Source organism: Psammomys obesus, unplaced genomic scaffold (assembly GCF_907164565.1).
Source record: "Psammomys obesus unplaced genomic scaffold, mPsaObe1.curated_primary_1811, whole genome shotgun sequence".
Taxonomy (NCBI): domain Eukaryota; kingdom Metazoa; phylum Chordata; class Mammalia; order Rodentia; family Muridae; genus Psammomys; species Psammomys obesus.
The window spans coordinates 1786531-1810429 of NW_026592509.1; the positions used below are offsets into that span (position 1 = coordinate 1786531).

The 23899-nt window shown below is 51.1% G+C and overlaps 2 protein-coding genes across 3 annotated transcripts; one reads left to right on the forward strand and one right to left on the reverse strand.

Moving 5' to 3' along the window:
* Positions 1–699: 699 nt before the first annotated feature.
* On the reverse strand, positions 700–16363 carry Nup62 (nucleoporin 62). 2 transcript variants are annotated; one of them, XM_055613491.1, is made up of 2 exons: positions 15967–16363; positions 700–3051 (listed from the first exon to the last, which is right to left on the reverse strand). In XM_055613491.1, the coding sequence occupies exon 2, from the start codon at positions 2973–2975 to the stop codon at positions 1401–1403; it is 1575 nt and encodes a 524-aa protein (XP_055469466.1). In that variant the 5' UTR covers positions 2976–3051; positions 15967–16363; the 3' UTR covers positions 700–1400. The 2 variants fall into 2 exon arrangements, with proteins under 2 accessions (XP_055469466.1, XP_055469467.1); XM_055613492.1 differs by lacking the exon at positions 15967–16363 and adding an exon at positions 13040–13127.
* On the forward strand, positions 15828–19468 carry Atf5 (activating transcription factor 5). The gene is made up of 3 exons (XM_055613493.1): positions 15828–16048; positions 17105–17398; positions 18218–19468. The coding sequence occupies exons 2-3, from the start codon at positions 17221–17223 to the stop codon at positions 18886–18888; spliced, it is 849 nt and encodes a 282-aa protein (XP_055469468.1). The 5' UTR covers positions 15828–16048; positions 17105–17220; the 3' UTR covers positions 18889–19468.
* Positions 19469–23899: the final 4431 nt, after the last annotated feature.

Consider the following 23899-nt stretch of genomic DNA (forward strand, 5'->3'; position numbering starts at 1 on the left):
TCTCATGTGGCTATGTAGCTGAAGAGGACCTGGAACTCCAGAGTGCTGGGGTTACAGGTGTTCATCACAATTCCAGGCTTTCTCATTTTTAAAAAAAATCTGTGAGCTTTTATTTCTTGCATGACTTTGCCTGCATGTATTATATCCGCACTATGTGCACAGTGCCCAAGAAGCTCAGAAGAGGGCACCCAATAATCTGGGACTGGAATTGCAGGTAGCTGTAAACTACCATGTGGATGCTGAGGGTCAGTGGATTGCGTCAGCTGGTGCTCTTAGCCAGAGGTCTATCTCTAGCCCCGCAGTTTTCTTTTGTGCTTTGAAGCCCAACGTGATCCAAGGAAATAACTTGTAGCCCCACTCCTGAATCTTCACACTGCTGGTCCAAGGTCCCTAGTCCTCTAGAAAGGCAGCCTAAGTGAGCCCAGCATCTGGAAACCTCCTCTCAGGGTTCCCTGTACCCACTGCTGATGACATCACAATGACACCTGCACCCATTACAGGAATGGATGACTTACCAGTTATGCACACTGGTGGACAGGACTCTCTTTTTGCACCTGCAACCTGCCCACCCCAGGAAGACAGCTCACTCAGCCTGTGGTTCCAACCCAGTGACACGGGACTAGATATCAAACCAGTAGTACCCCACCCTACCCCACCAAATCTTGGACCTTTCTCCACTATCCACATTCACAGCAGGTCTGATTTCACAAAATTTTCTTTATTTAGAAAAGCAACATTTCAGTAAGAGGCCACACAGGCTACAGCAGACAGAGTACAGAGAAATAAAACAGACCAGGACATGACTGCTGGCCTTCAACACTGTGGATCTGACCGTGTCTGAGATGACACCGGGACACTCAGAAGCAGTCTGCAGCAACCCTGGCATAGCAGCCAGTCCCTGCCATAGGAGCTTACAAGCTAGGGGTGACAGAGGTAGTCCGCGCAAAACAGGTGTTAGCTCAGTGTGCCTCGACTCACTCTGCTTTGTGTGGCAGAGGCTCTGGAGGACATGGGCTAGATGGGAGTTGGAGAAGCACAGAAGCACAGGGCTTTCAAACCCACCACGTCTCCACCCCAGTTTTTTGGCCAGTATCTCTTCTGAAGTATCCTGTCCAACTGTCATAGTCGAACTGGAGTAGTTAAAAGGTGAGCTGGACAAACAGGAGAGAACTGAGCTGCTGTGAGGCAGCACTGGACTCAACACTTGCCTTTAAATGCTGGCCAGGAGCTCAGTGACCTACACGCTAGTCTCCGGAGCCCACAGTTTCATCCATGAGTGTCATGCCTCGCAAAAACACTTCTGTTAACAGGGAGTCAAACCAAAGAAAGCTCTCAAAACAACCACCCGAAAGAAAGCCAGTACCCTAGCAACCCAAGGAGCCCCTCCCACTCACGTGGGGCTAGTCAAAGGCAATGCGAAGGCTGCGCTCCTGCTCCTTGCGCCGGCCCTCACACACTCGGCTGGCCTCTTCCACCCTCCTCTGCAATAGGGCAGAGCTCTGGTCCACCCACTGAAGGGAGTCCATGTGCGCGTTGAGGATCTTGCAGATCTGCTGCAGCGGGTCACTGGTGTCTGCAGGGCCACCAGCCATGTTCAGGTGCTCTATGATGTCCTTGAGGTCCTGTGCCATTCGCTTGAGCTGAGCATCGATGTTCTCAGCCAGCTTGTAGGTCTTCTCACGCTCCTCATCGGCATGCTGAAGGTAGATGGTGCCACTTTGCTCCTTCACTGACTCCTCCAACGGGCTCAGAAGGTCTTCCAGCTCCTTTTGCTGTGAAAGGATAAAATCCAGCTCCTGGTCCAGGCGCTTCTGATCCAGCTTCACCTTCTCCACCTCACGGTGCAGGCTGGTGATCTTCTCCCCATTCTCAATCAGTGTGCGGTCCCAGGCATTGACCTGTGTGGCCTGCTGCAGGAAGTGCCGCTCCTGGTCCTCCAGTTCCAGGCTCCACTTGTTGATCAGGCTTTCCAGCTGCGCATAGGTCATCGCAGGACCTGTGGTAGCCCCAGCTGCTGTGCTGGAGGCAGGCAGAGCAGTCCCAGTACCCGCCACACTGCTGGAGCCAGCAGGCACCAGGGGTTTCAGGCTCAAGGCAAAGCCAGTGGTTGTAGTGGAGGAGGAGGAGGAGGAGGAGGTGGTGGTGGTGGTGGTAGTAGTGGTGCTGGTGGTGGAGGCACCAGGAGCTGTTCCAGGGGCCTTGAGGCTGAAGCCCAAAGTCCCAGCACTAGGAGTGGCTGTAGTTGTCACCGGAGCTGAGAGGGAGAGCGCTGTGGCACTGGATGAGGCAGGAGCAGCAGCTATGGAAGCAAAGAGTGTAGACCCTGCACTGGTGGTGGCAGCTGTGGGTGTGGCAGCAGCTGGCTGTGCTGCTCCTGCTGTAGTGGTCACCAGAGTGGCTGGAGTGAACGGAGAGGCAGACAGTGCTGTGGGCTGGGCTGAGCTACCCATGGAGCCAATGCTAAAGCCAGAGGCTCCTGGCTGGGATGCACTGCCACTGGTGAATGAGAACCCCGTGGAGCCGGTGGATGGAGCAGAGGTGGTAGAGGAGCCAAAAACAAAGCCAGTGGGGGCTGTCCCCTGGCTGGTGGAGCTGCCACTTGAGATGGCAGTGGTGAGAGCGCTGCTGCCAAGCCCAAAGCTGCCAGTGTTGGCTGTGGCTGGTGTGGCAGCTGTGTTACTCAGGTTGAGCTTTGGGGTGCTGAGCCCCAGGGAGAAGCCAGATCCTCCAGATGCAGGTGTTGTTCCAAAGTTGAACCCTGGGGTCTGTGTGGTTGGGGTCTGCGTGGTGAGTGAGAAGAGGCCAGTGGAAGGGGTGGTCGCAGCTGGCTGGGAAGGAGTCCCAAAATTAAACCCTCCGGTCCCGGAAGCAGAGAAGGAAAAGCCAGTGGCTGGTGTGGTGGTCGCAGTCTTTGCAGTGCCAAATGTAAAACCGCCAGCAGGGGCCCCGGTGCCTCCAAAGTTAAACCCACTCATGGCTGTGGAATCTCCAGATGGCAGCTACTCCGACTCTGGGACAAATCCGTCAGCGTCTGCAACCTTGGGGAGGTTTCTAGAGCAGAGGAAGTGACATGGTCAGATGGCAGTTTAGGACAAGCAAGCTCAGTGCTGTGGAGGGTAGCGGGATGGATGCAGAGCCGGCAGCAGCCCTGCCTCTTCCTTCGCTAACCTAACCAGTTCCAGTAAACCACCAGAAGCTGAGTGCTCCTGAGGCATGCACAACTCCCACTACCAGGAAGGTCTTAGGCAGTCCACAAGAAGGCACTCTAGTGAGTTGGGACCAGGACACAAGGAACACCTGCAGGACCAGCTTTTCCAGGCTGCCAACACTCGACTTCAATTCTGTGGCAGAGCAGGCCTCGGCCTGTGCCCTTCTAAATCAGGGTGGGCATGAGACCACAGTGCTCAGGGATAAATAATGGAGACGCAGGTCAGCCAATCAGATGTTACTTAGGGTTCTCCCCTAGGTGGAAACCAATGATGGGTGGGAGAAACAAAGGGAAGAGGGACAGAGCACTGGACTTCTGACTGGATCAGCTCCAGGGAGAGCCATCCAGCTGCTGTTTCCAAAGCTTATGTGGTGAGGAAGGTGTCAGGGAGTACTGCAGGCAACAATTAGGAGGTAAACTGGTCCCATCAGAGCTATGGAGATACGTAGAAAGGTGCATCGTCTCCCCAGGGCCACAAGCTAGCAGGTGATGAGATAGCAGTGGATTCAATGGATCTCACAGACTCATAGGGCACTTCCCCTATCCAGGTGTGGGACAAGGAGACAGAGATGCAAAGTTGAATGGCTCACACAGTATACCACAGACACACACACTCCAAGTGGAATCAGAGTGCAGCAGAGTGTACCCTTCAGAGCTGTGTGACCCCCGCTGGGGCCTCTCAAGGTGATAGGGGCTGTCCCTTTTGTGGGCAGCACTGGCCAAAGGCTTATTCGATAGTAGAGAAGCACCACTGGTGGGCTTCCGGATTATGTTTGTATATGTGTGTGTGTAGGTGGTAAATATGTTTTTTCCAGTTATCTACATCTTTTGAGATAGAGTCATCATTTACTGGGACTTCTAACTCACTAAGTTAGGCAGGGTGGCTGGCCAGAAAGCTCCAGGTACTATGTCCAGCTTTTTTATGTGGATGCTAGGGCTTAATCTAAGGTCTTCATGCCCAAGCCATTTCCCCAAACACTGACATTTTGTTCTTTGGGACAGAATTTCAGTATGATGCTCGGGCTGGTTTCAACCTTGCAATCTTTTTGCCCCGTCTCTCATATGTAGAGATTACAGGCATACACTGTTACACTCTCTCATGTTCTGAGGCCCTAAGTCTATGGTAGGTTGTGATAGTAACCAGAGGGAATAAACACAGATGTAGAGTGTAGCAGGTCTGAGTGATCCTGTCCTTCCCTCAACATTAGCAAGATCATTAAGCCTCTCTGAGCTCAGACCCTGCCTCAGGAAAGTGGGATGGCACTTAGGTGCTTGCTGAGCAACTGACGTAAGAAAATGACTAGGGTGCTCGCTGTGCCTGAGGCATTTTCAGGGTAAGAAGGTAGCATGCAGGATTGTGTCAATACTCAGCTGTGAAGTTCCTAGGAAGACCTGGTTGTGGCTAACCTCAGATTTACTGTGAATTTAGTCTGTGGCCTCTGCTCAGTGAATCATCAGGCCGTGACAAGAGCAGTAACAGTAGTCTACAAGATTCTGGGCAGCAGACCCATGTGGCACTCTTGTTCCCTAGCCCACAGCTCTCCTGGGAGAGATGAGTCTGTGTGTGGACAGTGCACAGAAGGGTAATGGGACTCAGTAGGCAGCAAAGTCAGATATCATTTTCTTTGACTGAGGCTGCCAAGGCCTGCTCTGACATCTGGCCTGGCCCTTACTTGTGTGGGTACTGAAGCTTGTAGCACCTGTTTCCTTTCCAATGTCCTCTATGACGAATCACCAAGGTCCCAAATGAAAAGCTTGGTGCCTGGTGCTCTCCCACTCCCCTAACCTGAGTAGTTAACTCCCTCCCACACTGTGCCGGCTTTCTCAGAGCTGAGTTTTCAGGAGCTTCGGGAGAAGGTTATTTCACTCTCAGGAGGCTGTAGCAGGTCCACTGCAGCCCTGTTCTGTACCCGGACAACTCTGGTACTCTGGTACTCAGGAGACTTCCTCACTGGTGAGCATCTGAACCAGACGAGTCATAGCTGCTCAAACACCAAATCAGCTATATTTCACACCTCAGTTCTTAAAACAGAGTGGAAAACTTTTGCTATTAGTAAACTGCAGCTGAGAATTCTCATTTACAGAAAGTTAGCTATAATTACTGGAAAAAAAAAAAAGCAGCCTCTATAATGCTGTAATGCCTACTGTTGAAAGCCACCAGGGACCTGTGGCAGCACAGCCTGGAGATGACAGAGTCTGAAGAGCAGGAGGCTCCTGGGTGGGAACCCAAGTCCCTGGAACACTCTGCCAAACAGTCTATGCTAATGTGACTTATGGTGGGTGACCCTCATGACTCAGGTGAGCTTCCCTGTCTTCACACAGGCACTCAGAGCTACACTCTCCCAGCCTAGTGACCCAAGACACACCCCTCTGGTGATGCTGATGGCTTGGTTACCCGTCCTGTGTCTGCTAGGATGGCTATCCTATGAAATATGCAGCATCATGTGTGAGTTCCAGAAAGGTGAGGACCACCTGAGTCCTGCCAGACACTAGGGAGACAAAGGTCTTACTGGCATTAGTGCTGGCACAGCCACAAACATTATGCCAATAACTCACTTTTTTTTTCTTCAAAGATGAGTTCTCATTACATAGCTTAGAACTCACTATGTACTGCCTGCCTATACCTGTGTACCAATACACTCTGGTAGCTCTGACTCATTGTTGAAGCAGCTGCAGAGGCCTGACAAGTATGGAGCTAAACTACAAAGTTGGAAGCAATGGGCTGGGAGGAAGGTGGGGTGATGAGTCAGGTCAGGAACTTTAACTGAACTCTGGGGAAAGAAATAAGCATAAGGCAAGGTCTGCCCTAGTGAGCAAGTGATAATTCCCTTAGCCCTGGGAGCCCTTTAAGCTGCAGGCCATCTTAGCTATAGCCCTTCCATCTACATCTACTTTGATGTAGATGGATGCTACATCAAAGCATGGGTGTGAGGAAGCAGCCAGTTCCTCGCAACATGGCCCATGGGGCTAGGCAGCCACTGAGGCCACAGAAGTTGCCCAGGCTGCTGTGTCCTCTCCAGCCTTCTTACTAGTTCCACAATGTCTTTCCATCCATCTCTTGATAAGTTTTCCAAGGCAGGTTGGCCACCTTGCTCCTGCCTCCTGGGCGCTGGGATTTCCCATGTGAGCATGGGTGATAGTGGAGGTCCTTTTGGTTTCCTGATCACCTGTGTGCCCAGGTCACAGGCAGCCTGCCAACACCTAAGCACTTCTTGACCACTGGCCTGCCGTGCCTAAGCCACTCAGACTACTTTTCACACTCAGCACCATCCTGAGCTAGATGGCTACCAAGCAAGGAATCAGGGCTTGTCCTTTGAACACGAGTGGTAGAGCACAAACAAACTCTACATGAACACTTGTCCACACAAAAGCTGAGCACTTGCTGGGCTTTACCAAAGCAACAGATAACACCAAAGGAACAGATGAGGCTAGTGTGACTGGGGAAAAACAAAGTAGGGTGTGCTTTATGTGGCTAGAGGGCTTGACAGAAGTAAGATGGAACTCAAAATGAAGATGGCTCTGGATGACCCCAAAGCCATCACACATGTCCCTCAGTGGAGTAAGGCAGAAGAGGTCACAAGCCCAGAAAGTTGGGTCAAATTGGTGTAAAACTATCTGTGCTGGTTCGAAATCCTCATCTATGGTAGTCCGTGAGTAGCCAGAGAGAACGAGGGAGAGACCGTGTGTAGATCAGAGCTCATTTCTCAAGAGGCACAGCTGGGAAGTCTAATGTGCAAGAGTAAGGTGTGGATGCTGTTCCACCAGGGTCACATGTGCAGAACACAGTGAGCACTGTCCACCAAGGGACTCCAGCTGCAACAGGCCACCCGCAACAGGGTGACCATGGATGGCACCTGTCTGCTTTGTTCTGGGCACTATGTAAGTGTTCATGGCTAGTCTGAACAAGAGCTGGTAACTGCTAGCATAGCATTAGCTAGAGCACCGCTACTCAGGAGGCCTTGGAACCTTCCTGAAGGGAAAAGCACATCAAAGAGGAGGATGTAACCTTTTCAAGGCAGCACAGCACTAGCCCCGGGCCAGCCATCTAATGGAAATGAAACCCTAATGGCATCCAAACACTTAATGCCCCTGCTTTCTTACAATGCTCTAGCTATCACTGAGGCCCAAACGAACATAGGAGCTTTTTTTTTCCTATTTGTTTCCTGGTACAACACAGTGTAACACAAGGACAAGAGCAGACCCCACTGCCCATCTGAAACCCAGCCCCCCACTCCTGGCCCTGGCATCTGAGTCTTAAGGTTACCCCTATGCCTCAGATTCTCCACCTAAAAAAGCAAGGGTATTAGAGAATGGATAGAAATCGGATCCCTGTCGGGTACTTGCTGGGAAAACAACCTATCAGTCAGGTTTTGACCCTGGCATACAACAAATGGCCACCAGGTGGTGCTGTGACAACACAGAGCCAGAGAAGGACTGGAGAGCAGCTAGTTCTGAGGGGACCTTCTGGTTTGAGACTCTTAATAGTTTTTTTGTTTTTGTTTTTCCCAAGAGCTGAGGACTGAACCCAGGGCCTTGGGCTTGCCCAAGCGCTCTACCACCGAGCTAGATCCCCAACCCAGAGACTAGTTTTAAGAACTTCAACAGGATGGACATGGTGACACATGCTTGTAATTGCAGCACTCAGAAAGTGGAATCAGGAGGAACAAAGGTTCAAGGTATGCCAGCTACACAGTGAGCTTCAGACCAGTTGGGGCTACATGAGCTCTTAAACAAAAAACAAAATAGGGTACTTGCTTTTCTGCTTTTGTGAGTGGCCTTCTAGCCAGAAGTTTTTTGCCTTGCTGAGACAAAACAAAAACCGGTAGGAAAAGGGCCATGGTAGGACCAAAGACCACCAGAGAGGCAAAAGAGTGAAGGCAGAGGCAAGAAAAGGGAGAACCTGATCCCTGGAAGGCTCAGCCACACCCCATGCCCCGTATGTCCCACATGGAAAAAAACCCTCTAGTCCCCAGGGAACAAATCAACTACACACTTCCTCCAGTGCAAAGCAGGCAGTGCCTTTGCTGGGAAAGGCTGAGGCAAGCAAAAGGGTACCTTCCCAGTCTGAGGCAATGTGGACCACAGTCAGCCTCAGCTCCAGGTCAAGTGGGAGACCCTGTCTCAGTAAGGTGGAGACAGTAGAGACCCTACGTGGACCTCTGTCCTCCACAAGCATGTGCACTTGCATTCAGACAAGCACCTGTTACATCCTACATCTGGTGTTTTGTTCACACGGCTTAGTCCAATACTAAGGTCCTCAAGCTTCTGCTGACCTAGGCCTATGCCTCAGCCTAGGGTCTCTTAAATGGAGACTTGACCTTGAATTCCAGATTCTGTTGCCCTGGCTGTTGGGACCACAGGTCACCATCACACCCAGCTTTTCCAGAAACTTTCTAAACATGTAGGCAAACATCATTCTGCACTCTCCCTGTCCAAACATAACAATGAAGGTCTTGGGGAGATGGCTCAGAGGACAAAGATACTTGTAAAGCCAGCTGACCTGAGTTTCCCCCTAGGAAATCAACTCGCAAAAGCTGTCCTCTGACTTTCTCATAAAATAAGTATAAAAAAAAAAAAAAAAAAAAAAAAGGTTGCCACGCAGCACCATCTCCCCTGCATTTATCTCAGAAATTACAACCTGTTTGTACCAATAATGAAATGTTCCCCAAGATGACAACGTGACTATGCTGCCTCTGACACCATCAAGACCAAGTGCAGCATCCATCCTGGCGACCAATAGCACCTCACTGACTTCAAGGTTGGCATTCATGACCTGACACACAGACACCACCTGGAACACAAGCTCTGGCCGACCTTATGCTAAAGCTGCCCAGTGGCAAGGGGTGGCTTCCCCTGAGACCCTGGAGAAGCCACCACTTACTACCTTTTGGTTCCTCACTCCCTAGCAGCAGGCACCAAGATGTCACCATATTTCTTTTCCCCACATGCACTTCCATCATATCTCAAAAGAAAAAGAAAAGAAAAAAGCCAACAAAATAAAAAGTTCGATGCCAGCTGACAAGATCTTGTTTCAAGTAATAACAGAAAAAGGAAAATACTGTTTGAAGCAAGCATAGTCTCTCACTGGGTAGAGGAAGGGATGAGGCTTTCAGAGGCACTGACTAAATCCTATGCCTGTGCACCACTAATGACTGCACCAGTAGGCTCTCAGCCTTCTCCCTTCTTCCGCCAGAGGAAACATTCTGTACCCCAGAAGTCAGTCCAAAGCTAATTAGCAATTACATCCTTCCTTACTCCCCAGGGCCTCCACCAGCTTAGGTGATAAACAGCTCCACTCCTAAACCTAACCAGCAACCAGAAGCCTACAGCAGAGAGAGTGAAAAGAAGGGTTTTTGAACTAGGATCCTGCAGTGGGCTAGGATAAACTTGCATCCTGTGGGCTTGAGCAGCAAACCTTACAGGTGCACGTCATCCACCTAGCTCAAGTAGGGTTCTAGAAGGAAGGACCTTTCTGTTTGAGACAGAATACTGCTACACAACACGTAGTGGCTCCAGCTAAAGTCTAGTACCTGCTTTGTCCAGTGCCTGCTCCTACTGTTTTGAAACAGTTTTTCTCTTGCACTGAATTTTTTTTCCTATGCCCAACCCTATTTTTTGTTTTGAGATAAGGAAATCTGGAACTCAAAATTCTCCCATGCTTTCATCCCCTGCAGCCAACATATCCGATCATACCTTAATATTCAAGCAGTCTTCACAACCTGGCATGACGGTTCAAGACCATAATCTAGCACTTAGGAGGATTGCCTAGGCTATACAGTGAATACTAGGCCAACCAGGACCACACAGCAAGAGTTTCAAAAAAGCAAAGAACCAAAGAGCTGGCTCAGGAGTTAAGAGCTTCACAACTTCCTGTAACTATAGTTCCAGAACTGCCCACTGGCCTCCTTGGGCACACAAGGTGCACATAACCTCACAAAGGCTCACACACTCAAAGACAAAAACAAAGAAAGAGTAAGTCCCAGCATACAGTGCACCCACAGGCATCTCCCCTTAGGACAGACTGCCATTCTTTCTTCTGCATATCACAGACTGCCCCTGTAAGCCCCTTCCAGCTTGCTTCTTACTCCAGCTGCTGTTACAGCCCATGGTTGCTGTGGTCTACAAAGCGAGTCCAGGACAGCCAAGGCTACACAGAGAAACCCTGTCTAAGAAAACCAAAAACCAAACCAAAACAAAAAACAATGAAGGGCCAAGCAAACCCAAAATATCCATCAGCCTCAAAGAGTAAGCCAGCCTGTTGTAGTGATATATACATGTAAATTCAGCACTTGGGAGGCTGAGGCAGGAGGACTGATGAAAGTCTAAGGCCAGCCTAGGTTATACAGCAAAATATAAATAAAAGGGGGGGGGGCACACCAGAGAGGCAGCACAGCACCCACATAGCTCTGCCAAAAACAAAGAGTAATAATAAGACCATTGCTGGGTAGGCCAGGTTATGAGGAAAAGGGCTAAAATGCTCCAGTCATCTGAATGAACACCAGGAAGCACCAGCAGCTTTCTGAAGAAGCAATGAGGTAGGGCAAGGCTCACCTAGGCTGTATGGAGGAGTTTCTCTAGGGATCAGGTGGTAGCAGGCTATAGGCAAAGAAGGGTAGCCTCCCTTCCTATGGTTCTGGGAGAACCAGTGCCTTGTACTGAACTATCACTGAACTAAGCCATATCCTCAGTCCCTCTTAAATTTTATTTTTGACACAGAGTCTCAGAGTTATCAGGGCCTTAAAATAAGTTACTTCAGCTGTGATGGAACTTCTGATCCTTGTCTCCATCTCCAAGTGCAAGAGTTACAAGACTGTGTCACAGGCTAGGTAGGTACCTAACGTCCTGTGTCACTATCTCCCAGCAAATGAGGTGGAAACTTACTATTGTTCCACTGAAGCCAAGAGAACTTCAGTAGCTGCCTGTAGAACTACTTCCATAAGGCACCCCTCCCTCACCCAGGGGCCTTCCACCCCACCAATGCCAAGATACCTCTCTAGTCTTCCAATCCCAGTCTCAGATTACATCCTACCCACTCAGCAGAAACATAGAGCATCTCCTGTCCCTAACTGCTGTGGTGCGGCCAGAAATACAGACTCCAAGCCACCCACGATAAAGATCCAAGGGGAGAGATACAAATTGGAGATTTTTAAGTATTCACTAGCAGTCCAAAAATCGAACCTCAGACAGTCTAGACTTTCACCTTTCCTGTCAACTCAGCAGTTGCCTAGGCCCACCCGCGATTTCAGCTGTGACTGGGGTGCTCAGCAAGCCCTTCTGTCCCTCTGGAACAGCTCAGTCCTAATGAATGCCTGGGCCCTTTTACCACTAACCCTCTACCATCACTGCCCTGATGCTGCAGTTATTGTCCTTGTTTTCTTCAATGAGGTGTCAGGCATGGAGTAATCAGGATTGGCTCCTAGGTTCCAGGCCACTACAGTGTTAACTGCCACCTTGCTCTTTCCCTTTATCCAGTCTAAGAGTATATTATCTCCCAGATGAGGACACAGGCGGAGCGGAAAGATATGGCATATGGATAATGACCACCCAGATTCATCCACACCAGCATCCATGGCCCGTGAACACTATCCCATGGCAAAGCACTCAGTGTAGACAAGTCATGTGAAGGTTCCTTTCAAGACTCAAGTGGATTATCTGGGAGAGAATCCCAAAGCACAAACACAGGGCTTCTATAAGGAAAGCGGGAAACTCAGAGGAAGGAGAAGCTACAAGTGGATGGAGGCAGAGAAGCCTGAGGGGACATAAGCGGCCATAGCCTCAAAATGAAGCAGCCTTTAGAGACTGGTATGCCCAGGACTTGGTATGCCAAGTGCGTGCTGTCCGATTCTTTTAACCTGTCACAGCAGCAAGAGGGAACACACCAGTCAAGTGACACCCACAAAGTGGGAGCTAGTACAGAAGCACAAGGCCAGCTCAGCTGTGTTGAGCTGCAACAGTGACCTCTACTGAAGGGGAGGAGGTGATGTAACAGAAAGGCAGAGGCTCTGGAGAACTCTGAATGCCTGGCCACGTGGCACTGCCCTTTCCCCAGTTGAGCTGGCCTTGGCCTTCCTGCCCTTGTTTGCCAGGACGCCCACCTCCAACCCCTGGACTTGGTGACCCAGTTTTCCTTGCTCCCTAGCACTGTGCGGGGTTTATGTATCAAGTTTCCTGTCCTCATACAGGCATCTCATTTAGCTGCACATGGGGGTGGCGGGTAGCAGAGTGCTGGGGGGCTGTGAGGATTGTGGGAAAGAACAAAGGTCCACCCTTATCCTCTCCATACTGGAGGAGATGGTCATGGACACAGACATCCATCTGTTAGGCGGGTCCTAACGTACTAGTGTGGTGGAAGAGAAAAGAAGCCACAGCAGACCTGAGCTGCTGGATGAGATGCACCCTTAGTCTACAAGCACTGCACTGTGCTCAAGTACCAGGGGAAATGAGCCAGACATGATGACATGTGCACTCACACGGGGAAGTCAACTGGCACGCTCGCTGGTGCCCCCATCAAGATATAGGCAGGCAGAACAATCCTTGTTCATAGACAGGGCCCATACAGCCCAAGCTTCTTCCATCACATAAGGCTGTTCCCTCAACTGGGAAACCAGGACTTGCTGATGAGGGAGGCAGCTGGGTGTACAAGGCTAAAGATACACAGAAAGTATCACAATGAAACCCCTCTTTGTACACTAACCAAAAACAAAAACAAACAACACACAACAAATGCGCAAGTAATGGTCCAAGTTTAAGTTCTCATAGGACCCCAAAGTTGGGCACAGTGGGGAGCCCTGCACTACCAAAGACAACTGTGGCCATGCACAATTCTCTTACCCTTCATAGGCCTCAGTCTTGTCTTTCACAACCAAGATAGGCCTTTGAGATGAAAGGCCCCCTCTCAGCACAAAGCACAATTCATGGTGTTCCGCCCAGGGGCCTCCTATCCAGGTATTTGCTACCCAGGAGCGGTTGCCAGGTGCTGTGTGACCCCTAGAGAATTCCCTCACTCCTTCCTACCCATCAGAGCCAGGGCTGATGCAACTACCTGCAACCATCCACATCACTCACTTCCCAGCTTAGGCCCCTCCGCACTGGAAAAGAGTTCCAAGCAGCTCCACCCCTGCTCCTGGCTCCCCACAGGACTTCATTCATTCATTCATTCATTCACTTACTTACTTATTTTTTGAGAGGAGAGGAAGTCATGTGAGGCTGGGTAAGGGTTAGGGATAGAGACAATTACACGACTGACGGACACATGACAACATGGGCCTGGGTACTGGCCAAGGCTCAGGGTGGTAAGCCTCCATGGATGATCACCCACCATAACCACCATAAAGATTATCCCAAAAGTTTGCTTCAAAATACTAAGTGTGAGGGAAGGAGCACCCAGGGCACTGCACCAGAGCAAAGCCCTGGGTCCATCCCAGCACTGCCCACAAAAAAGTTTGTGGTGCGCAGCTGCCATCCCAGCACTTGGGAGGTAAAGGAAGTAAGACTCGGTAGTGCAAGGGCATCTTGGAATGCAAGAGACTCTCAAAAAAAACCCTACGGGGTGGAGATGAAGCTTAGCAGCAGAGGGCCTGGCTCACTGGTTGCAAGGCATCCAAATTCAATCTCTAATACATAACCCCCCAAAAAAGTAGAAGACCAGTGACAATTAAGGTACACCAGGAGACAGAACACATCCATTTCTGTATTAGTAGCAGCCTTTATGTAGCACCTACTGTGTGACTAACCTAAGCACACTCCACACAGACTTAGCTGGCAAGTGAACACAAATCACGCAGCTACAGAACCAGTGTTCAAACACTGACAGCAGACAAAATTGATCACTCTGAGGGAAAGTGGTCAGCTCCCAAAGACTTCCCGTTTGTAACTTTCAAGGCCAGTTCCCCCACCTGCTTTGAATCTTTTTTACAATAGCAGGGATGGAACTCAGTCCTGGCCAGCAGCACTGTACCACCAACCTACAACCCTAGCCCATTGTGTGTGTGTGTGTGTGTGTGTGTGTGATATATATGTATGTATGTATGCATGCATATACCACACACACACACTTTTTTTTTTTTAAGTCAGGGTCTTTGTAAGTTTCCTAGATGGCTAAGAACTCACTTTCTAGTCCAGGCAAGCCTTGAACCTATTCTTCTCTTTTAAAGTTACACTCTTACCCAGAAAACAGGCATGCCACCACTCATAGGTGATGGAAGTCAGAGGACAGCCTCTGTTCTAGAGTTGTTTTTGTCATTCTACCACATGGGGTCCCAGGAATAGAACTCAGATGGTCAGATTTTGAGATTACCACTCAGGTAAATCTCTAAATCAGGCAGCAGCTCTGGCTCTGACTTCGGATATTCCTATCCAGCCTCTTAAGTAGGTAAGATAACAGGCCTGGCCTTTGAACCCTTTCTTAAAACATACTGAAAGCAGCCAGTTTGACCTTGAACTCATGATCTCTTATGCTTCCATTTTTCAAAATGCTGGGACAGAACCTGAGACTCTTGTGTGAAATAGGCAAGCATTCTACTGAACTCAACCTCCACCCCTTAATCTCAGTCTCTCAGCTACTACAGACTTCCAGATGGAATGTTCGGATATAGATGGACATAGGGTGCAAAGCAGGGTTTATGTGTCAGCCTAGGGAAGGACAACAGAAAATTAAAAAAAATGTTAATTTCTATTCTTTTACAGGAGTTGAGGTTACAGGAAGTGAGCTATCTGAAGTGGGTGCTGGGAATTGAACTCAGGCGTCCTGAAGCGCAGCCTGTACTCTTAAACACTGAACCAACCATCTCTCTAAGCCCCCGAGACACCTTCTTTTACTAAGTGTAATATACACATCCTATTTTGGTCAGGGTCAGGAAACACTTATCTAGTGAGATACCAAGAAAGCAAGGACCACAAAGAAGTCAGAGCAAGGGGCAAAACAATGAACCATCTGATCAGCAGGGGATGACCACCAGCACGTAGGTTGAGGACAAGAGAGATGGCTAGAAACAGAAACCTTGGAGGTGGGACACACAGAACGATCAAATGGACATGTTGGATGCCTACGGATCTGGGTGGAGAAATCAGGATCTCAGGGCTTTTAATTAAAAACACACGGAATAAATAGGTGAAATGACCCAGTGGGTGAAGGCTGCCTAGCATGCCTAACATGGCGAATTAAATTAAATGTTAAAAAAAAAAATGTGCAAAAGCCCTGTCATTAGGATCTCGTGACCTACTTTCCAAAGCTGGTAAATTTGTGAATGCATACACCTATTTATAAACTTTTCGAGGGCATTATCTCGCAGTAGCTGCCTCGAACTCGGCTACGAAGCCTAAGCTAGCTTGAACTCGCCATCCCACGTGGGCTCTCCGGAGGCGACAGCGGTTGGGGACTGATGGCAAATTCGTAAAGCAGGGAAAGATGAGCTGGTTGCGGGTATGAGCGATGGAACAGGGTTCCACCGAATCAGCAGAGCGAGCCCGGGTCCGCGAGCACCAGGCCTGAAGCAGCGAGAGAGGATCCGGGAGACATGGCGGGCCCGGGGTCCCCACCGCCCCGCCGGGGCCTCGCGGGGGCGGGGCGCGGAGGGATCCGGGCGGCCCGCGCTGCGCCGCCTCGGTATATCTGTCCCCAGGCCCCGGGGCCGCCTCATTCTCAGTCCTCTAGGCAGTCTCTCCCAGCGCTCCCGCCACGCCGCTTCCGCCCGCGCCGCCCCCGCCATGGCCCTGTAGCCGCGCTCCCGTCGTGCCCCCGGCCCCGCTTCCGCGCTCACCGCGCCTGCACTCTCCGCTCCCACCGTCTCCTCAGCCGAGGCCGCCGCTGCCGTCGCCCCTTCTTCCTTCCGCAGCCATGGAGTGAGTAACCGCTCGCCCCTCCCTCTCCAACCGCCTTTCCCGCTCTTTCACTGGGCTCGCGGGGCTTCACGAGCCGATCTCGTGTCGGGGGTGGGGAAACGAAGCGGGGAACCACGGTCGCGCAGGCGCACAAGCGAGAAGATGGTGCCGGCGCGTCCGCTGGGCATGCGTACTAGGCTGGAGCCGTAGGGTAGGGTGTTCCGGAGTTTGAGGGCTTTTAAGGTCGGCTCGAGCGCCAGTGCGCTTGCGCGCTGGTTCCCAGTTCCTTTTTCTCCTTCCTGCCGGAGACTGTGCCCACACGCTGTCGCGCATGCGCACTAGCCCATCCCGATGCCTGAACTGCGAAGGGCGGCCAGTAATTGACTAAACACGCGCTCTGGTCCCCTGGAGGCTAGTGGCGTAACAAGAGAGCGTGTCTAGGGTCTGAGCATGCGCTTTGACGCTTGGCGAGCCCGTGCGCGAAAGGGTGGGGCTTAGACCGGCCGGGCTTCCCTCCAATCAGGCACCAGCTGAGGCAGGGACTATTTTAGATTGACAGGAAAGGTGACGCTAGGGCCACAGGGGCGGGGCCTCTGACGACTCTCTAGTTGAGGGCGGGAACTGACTGAGACAGACAGGCGAGTGGGCGGGGCTTCTTGCAGGCGCTGTAGAAGTCACCTAAAATTCTAAGGGAAGAGTGGGAATTGAGTGTGTGACACTGATGAAGGGCCCAGGCATGGCAGAATTCCTCTGGGAACCCCTGTGGGGTGAGTGGACACTAAAAGGAGCGTAGCTTAAAAGAAATATTGATGCGGAAGGGGCATGACTAGAAGAAAATTCCCTTGGGATTGAGATCTTTAGGAATAAGATGAGGTGGGTAGGAGGGGCTGGGGGTAATTCCCATGGGAAAACACTAGGTCTCTGTGTTGAGGGAGGAGTTGGGGCTTGGGAGTTTCCAAGAATTCCCTTGGGAATGCGTGGAGTTCTGGAATTTGGGGAGAGAAAGTCTTGAGTCTGCCTGCCTATGGGTCAGGCAGCCTTTGACCCCAGTCCCACCCACTCTTGTCTCTCTTGCAGGTCCTCCACCATCACCTTGGTGCCTGTCTTCACCCAGCTGAACAGTCGTCCAAGCTGCCTCCCGACTTTTGGTGCAGCCTCCATTGCCACTGGTGCCCTGCGCCTGTGCCTCAGCCATGTCACTCCTGGCGACCCTGGGGCTGGAGCTGGACAGGGCCCTGCTCCCAGCTAGCGGCCTGGGCTGGCTCGTAGACTATGGGAAACTCCCCCTGGCCCCTGCCCCCCTAGGCCCCTATGAGGTCCTCGGGGGAGCCCTGGAGGGCGGGCTTCCAGGGGGGGGAGAGCCCCTGGCAGGTAAGAACAGTTAAAGAGTACAGGTGGGTTGAGCTGGTGGGGAGGGGGACGGAAAAGAAAGAATTCATACACAAGATCAGTACTGAGGGCCTGCAGTGTTCCCAGCCTGTTCTAGGTATGCACAGTTCAGAGTGAGGCTGGCTGATTATCTCATTGCTCAGTTGGTAAATTAACTGGCTGGTTGACTGATTTGAACCATTGATTGGTTTGTTTGTTGATTGGTTAGTAAGTAGATTAGTTCACCCCCAGGCTGACTGTCAAACTGTCTGAGTGGCTGACTGGTTGGTTGGCTGGTTCATTGGTTAGACGGTGGTTTAGCCAATTGTTGGCTGGTGAGCACTCTGGGTCACTGGTTCAATGGCTGACTTCATGGGCTACTTGGTTGGCTACTGAACTGTATGGTTGGCTGACTGGTTGGTTGGCTCATTCACTGTTGGCTGTCAACTGTGGTTGGTTGATTGATTGGCTGGCTTGTTCAGTGATTAATGAATTTGTTGGTAGGTTGGTTGGTGAACTGTGTGATTGGCTGATTGGTTGGTTGCCTGGTTCATTATGTAGTAGATTGGCTGGTTGGTTGGTTAGTTCATTGGTTAGTAGCTTAGTGGGTAAACTCGCTGGTCTTCTGATTGCTTGATCATGAGTGGGCTGGTTGGTCAGTTGCCTGGTTCACTGGTTTCTCCCTGACTTACTGGTCTGATGATGGGTCTGTAGGTTCGGTGGTGACTGGTCACTTGTCAGATCGAGTGACTGGGACATGAGTGAACACCAAGTGGCTAAAGCGCAGACCCCAGGGACCTTTGTCTTCCCCTTCATCCTCAGGTGATGGCTTCTCCGACTGGATGACAGAGCGGGTTGACTTCACGACCCTCCTCCCTCTGGAGGCACCTCTCCCCCCAGGAACTCTTCCCCCACCCTCCCCGGCACCCCCTGACCTGGAAGCCATGACATCCCTACTCAAGAAGGAACTAGAACAGATGGAAGACTTCTTCCTTGATGCCCCACTCCTCCCACCACCCTCCCCACCACCACCACCAGCACCCTCCCTGTCCCTACCTTTGCCCCTACCCACCTTTGACCTTCCTCAGCCCCCTACCCTGGATACTCTGGACCTGCTGGCTGTCTACTGCCGCAGTGAGACTGGGCCAGGGGATTCAGGCTTGGCAACCCTCCCTGTCCCTCAGCAGCCACCTCCTCCTCCCCCTCTGGCCCCTCAGCCTTCACCATCCCGCCCAGCTCCCTATCCTAGTCCTGCCAGCACCCGAGGGGACCGCAAGCAGAAGAAGAGAGACCAGAATAAGTCAGCAGCTCTCAGGTACCGCCAGAGGAAGCGGGCAGAGGGCGAGGCCCTGGAGGGCGAGTGCCAGGGGCTGGAGGCACGGAACCGGGAGCTGAGGGAGAGGGCTGAGTCAGTGGAGCGAGAGATCCAGTATGTGAAGGACCTGCTAATTGAGGTGTACAAGGCCCGAAGCCAGAGGACCCGCAGCACCTAGGGTCCAGGCCAGAGGAGGGAGGTGTGCTGCACCTCTGCCTTCAGCTTCACTCTAACCCTCTATTTCATTCTCCTATCCCATTCATGTCTGGATTTCCCCCACATACCCCCATTAGGGGTTATTTGGCTTAGTCAGTTTCTGTACCCCTTCAGTGCAACTGAGGAACCAATGCCCTCAGGGAATTTGAAGAGCCAGCCTGATATCTAGTTTCTGGAGTCTTAAAACAAGTGTGTTTTTGCAGGTAGTCCTAGTTGAGTGTGGGGGCTGCCAGGCCTGGCATGGGGGTAAGGCAGGAAGCCACTCAGGGTGACTTGTACTGATAAGAACCTAGTCAGGAAGCATGGGTTTTAAGGAGGGCATATGAACATAAGTGAGAAGCCAGCCAAACGAAGGGAGCCAAGTCCTCAGAACGGTAGGGTACTGGCCTAGGGCTAGGAAGGGTGGCTGTAGTTGGTATCTAGGGGGTCATTTTAGCTCTGGGAGAGAAGCGGTGTCTAGTGAAGGTGTGGGGGAAGGCTTCATCTAGCGGGGCTGACCCTTCAGGGGCTATGAGAACAAATAAAAGGCAGACTTTCCCGTGGCCTGTGTGTCTTATCTTCGAGAGGAGACTGGGGAGAGAGGCTCAGGGCAGTCACAGAGACAATGAGAATAAACCAAAGGGCTGGGGCTGAAGCTGCACAGGGCAGCATGTGCCTAGTACAAGAGAAAGGAGTTGGGTGTGGCGTCTCAGCGTTTGGGAGGCGGAGGCCTGCCTGGGCTACAGAGTGAACTCCCCTCAACCAAAACAGTGAAGACAAACAAAAGGTAGTACTGTTTGTGCACTGTCAAGTCCACCTAGTTGGCGGAACGTGAGATGTGACCATCGGTGAAGACACGGCACCACGTTGAGACTGCGGCTGGTCGCTGTTTACACTAGCAGCAGAAGACAGACAAACCAGAGGCACTAAAGCATATATACACCAAGAAGGAGATCTCAAGCAGGGCTAGACCACTGCAGGAGTGGGCAGAGGGCTGTGGAGACAGTTCCACTGGTAAGTGCTTGTCCAGCAGGCATGGGAACCTGACTTCAGTCTCCAGAATAGATCCTGAAGAGAAGTCTAGCAGCTGCCAGGCGGTGGTGGCACACGCCTTTAAATCCTAGCACTTGGGAAGCAGAGACATGCAGATCAAGGCCATTGTGGTCTACAGAGTGCTAACAGCTGGGGCTACACATTGAACCCGTGTCTTGAAAAAGAGAGAGAGAGAGAGAGAGCTATCAGCTGTGAGTATGTACTGCACTTCCAGAAGACCCGAATTTGATCTATAGCAGCTACGCTGGGTGGTTTATGGCCCTGGACCAAGCAGTATGGAGGCACAAAGACTGCTGGTCAGTGAAGTCACAGTCTAAGGACATTTGTGTCCTACTGGGACTGTCTTGAGGAAGCTGAAGTCAGATTCTGCACATGGTGCTATGAGCCCAAACAAAGAATCCTGAGAGTGGGTTCCCCAAAGCAAGGTCTGACCCTTGGCTCCCAGTTCTGGGAAGGACCCAGTGTTTAGCGGAAGTACCTGCGAAGTCCTGTCTGCTGTGGGATCTTTCTTCCCACGGTAACTGGCCAGCCAAGAGGTACATTTGGGTTAGTGTGGTTTCTAGTGGCCACACTGAGCCACATAGCATCACTTTGTCCTCTTAAGGACTGAGTCCTGGGGTCAACACGCAGCAACACTTGAATGTGCAGCAGGTTCTCCTGGGCACAGCTATGGATCACAGTTGACAGTGGTCCTTTGTGTGAAGTCAGCATGACTGCAGGAGACTTCATCACTTTCACTGGACCTCCTACCACCAGGTCCCTACACCCTGACTCTACCCGGGTTCTGCTCTGAACTTTCCCAAAGTGACAAATGAGATCCACTAGAACTACTGTCTGTGTGAACCCCAAGCATGGCCTGGGGAAGCCCTGCATAGCCAGCGTCCATGAGAGTCTGGGTCCTGACTACAGCAGTCACGATTTACAGGATGCTCAGAACTGTGTGTGCAGAGAGGAGGGAAGGAGAGGAAGGGCCAAGGGTCCAGGGTAAAGTGAGGAACATCAGGAGAGGTCAGCATGACCCAAAGCCCTGGCAGGGCTGGCTTTTGCCTAAGGGTTATGGAAAAAATCCTGGCAACCAGGTTTAGGGCTGTGTTCATGTGTCCCGAAGCAAAATCCACTTAGGAGAGCTGGGATGTGGTTCAGTTGAGAAAGTGCTTGCTAAGCAGGCACAAGGCCCTGGGTTCTATCCCTAGCACTGCACACACCAGGCCTGCTGGCATCTGTAATCCCAGCACTCTGGAGGTGATGCAGGACGGTCAAGAGCCAAAGTTCATCTTCAGTTGTAAATGATATTTGAGGCCATCCTTGGCTGCATGAGACGTTTCAAAAACAAAAGGCTCGGACATTATGGGTCTCTGATTCTGTCCTCAGTGGGTCACTCATGTGGCTGTGGTAGGTGGCGGGTTCCTTACCCTGCAGAAAGGCCCTAGAGCAGAGGGTGTGTTATTCCTCATGACAGCTGCCTCCCTGCAGCCCCGCACCCTGAGAAAGGAGGTATCCCCCCCCACTCCCCAGCACACACGCACACACAGAACCAACAGGAGCTGCTGTGATACAAGGATGTATCAACCAGGTGACTTGCAAAGAAATATTAGAACTTCCTGCTGGCTGGGGTCAAAGAAGGATGCTGTGCTGCTCTGGCCCAAGGCTGAGTGCTGGCCAGCTCTGCCTTGTGTGGTGCCCTAGCTGAGCTGTGTGGGATTCTGAGAGCCAGAATGACACTCACCTGAGGCAGAGAGAGAGAGAGAGAGGAACCAAAGCAGCCATCCTGGCTGACCCCATGGCCTGAGGCAAAAGAGCAGTAGTTTGTGAGGTTCTCCATCCCTCACCAACCTCATTATCCCTCAGCTTCTTCATTCCCCATGTAGCCAAAAGTCAGGGACTGTCCCAGGGCCTGCCCTTAACCTCCAATACTTCCTAACAACAGGCATTTTGAGCCCTGTGGACATCGCAGCTCACACCTGAGGCTGAGGCTACTGCTGAGCTCCCTACAGAGGTTCAAAACTCTGGGATGTTAAAGCCCTAGGCTATACCTGTTAGGGTAGCCCTGATCCCCAGGGGATGGTAAGGGCTTGCAGGCCCCCAGCATGGAACTCATCAGGTGGTCCATGTGGCCAGAATCCAGGGGCTACAGGATGTGAATGTTCGGCAACTGTGTGAGTTCTGGGAGGACAGTGGGAGAGTCGCGCCCCAGAGGGGATCCTGTGTGAACCTGTGACACAGCCGCTGCCACCTTGATCTGCTCAAGCACCAGAGCAGAGGCCCCTCCCTGCCCCTTTTCCATTCTTGAGGACAGTTGCTTATTGTGGGCACGGAATGCCAGTAGCTGTATTGCACAGCTTCTCTCTTACGGACAGATATTACTATCCGTTGTTCCTTCTGGGCACCTAAGGCACTCAGGGAGCAGTCATTAGCTTGAGATACCAGAGGACACAGGAATGGACTTCCGTCATTTGGTCTTTTTAATTTCCTTGGGTAAGGCTTTTTTGTTTTTGTTTTTTTTCTTAAGCCACAAACACCATGACTGAGTGAAAGTTGGGGAGGAAAGGTTTTATTTGGTGTACACTTTCACATCATAGTCCATCAATGAAAATGTCAGGATAGGAGCTCATACAGGACAGGAACCGATGCAGAGGCCATGGAGAGGTACTACTTTACTGGCTCGCTCCTCATTGTTTGCTCAGCCTGCTTTCTTACAGACACCAGGACCACTAGGCCAGGAATGGTCCCACCCACAATGGGCTGCCCCCCCATCACTAACCGAGAAAATGCCTATCAGACTCCTCTTCTGCAGGGATTCTCCTTTGTGTAAGCTGACATAAAATTAGCACATCCAAACCCTAGTCAGCCTGACACACAAACACATGACTATTAAGCCACAACCATTCCTTTCTTATTCATCTCCCACATCTCACATTAATAGGAGCATCACAATATAAAATACTGCAAATTAGGCCAGGCGTGGTGCACGCACTCTATCCCTGCACTTGGGAGGCAGAGGTATGCAGATCTCAGGGTTCAAGGCCAGCCTGGTCTACAGAGTGAGTTTCAGGACAGCCAGGGCCACACAGAGAAACCCTATCTCAGGGGAAAAAATAAAGACCTCAATGGTTCAATAGTTAAGGTCTCTTAATTGTGGGTTCCTAGAAAATAAAAAATAAATACTTTCTTACTTCAAGAGGGAAGAAACATAGCACAGTCGCAAATAAAATCAAACTCCAACTGTCTAACCAACCCAATGTTCAATGTCTGAGATGGCTTCAAAATCTTCTGGGATCCTTCAAAGGGCTTGGGGCACTTCTCCAGCTCAGCCCTCTGTAGTACACACAGCTCATATCTAACCTCTGACAGGCTCCATTCTACTGATTCTTTTTTTTTTTTTTTTTTTTTTTTTTTTTTTTTTTTTTTTAAGACAAGGTTTCTCTGTGTAGCTTTGGGTGTTCTGAAACTCACTCTGTAGACCTAGAACTCAGAGAACACCTGCCTCTGCCTCCCTCGTGCTGGCATTAAAGGTCTGTGCAACCACTGACTAGCCCAACTTGTCTTAGTTACTATTACTAAGTAACTAAGTTACTATTGCTGTGATGAAACCCCATGACCAAAAGCAAGTTGGGGAGGAAAGGGTTTATTTGGCTTACATTTCCACATCCATAGTCCATCAGTGAAAAAAGTCAGGCCAGGAACTCAAACAGGGCAGGAACCTGGAGGCAGGAGCTGATGCAGAGGCCATAGAGAGGTGCTGCTTGCTGGTTTGCTCCCCATGATTCACTCATGTTTGCTTGCTTACAGAACCCAGGATCACCAGGCCAGGGATGGTACCACCTACAATGGGCTGGGCCCTCCCACATCAATCACTAAGAAAATACCCTACAGGCCTAATCTTATGGAGACATTTTCTCAAGTGCAGCTCACTCTTCTCCAGTGACTTTAGTTTGCGTCAA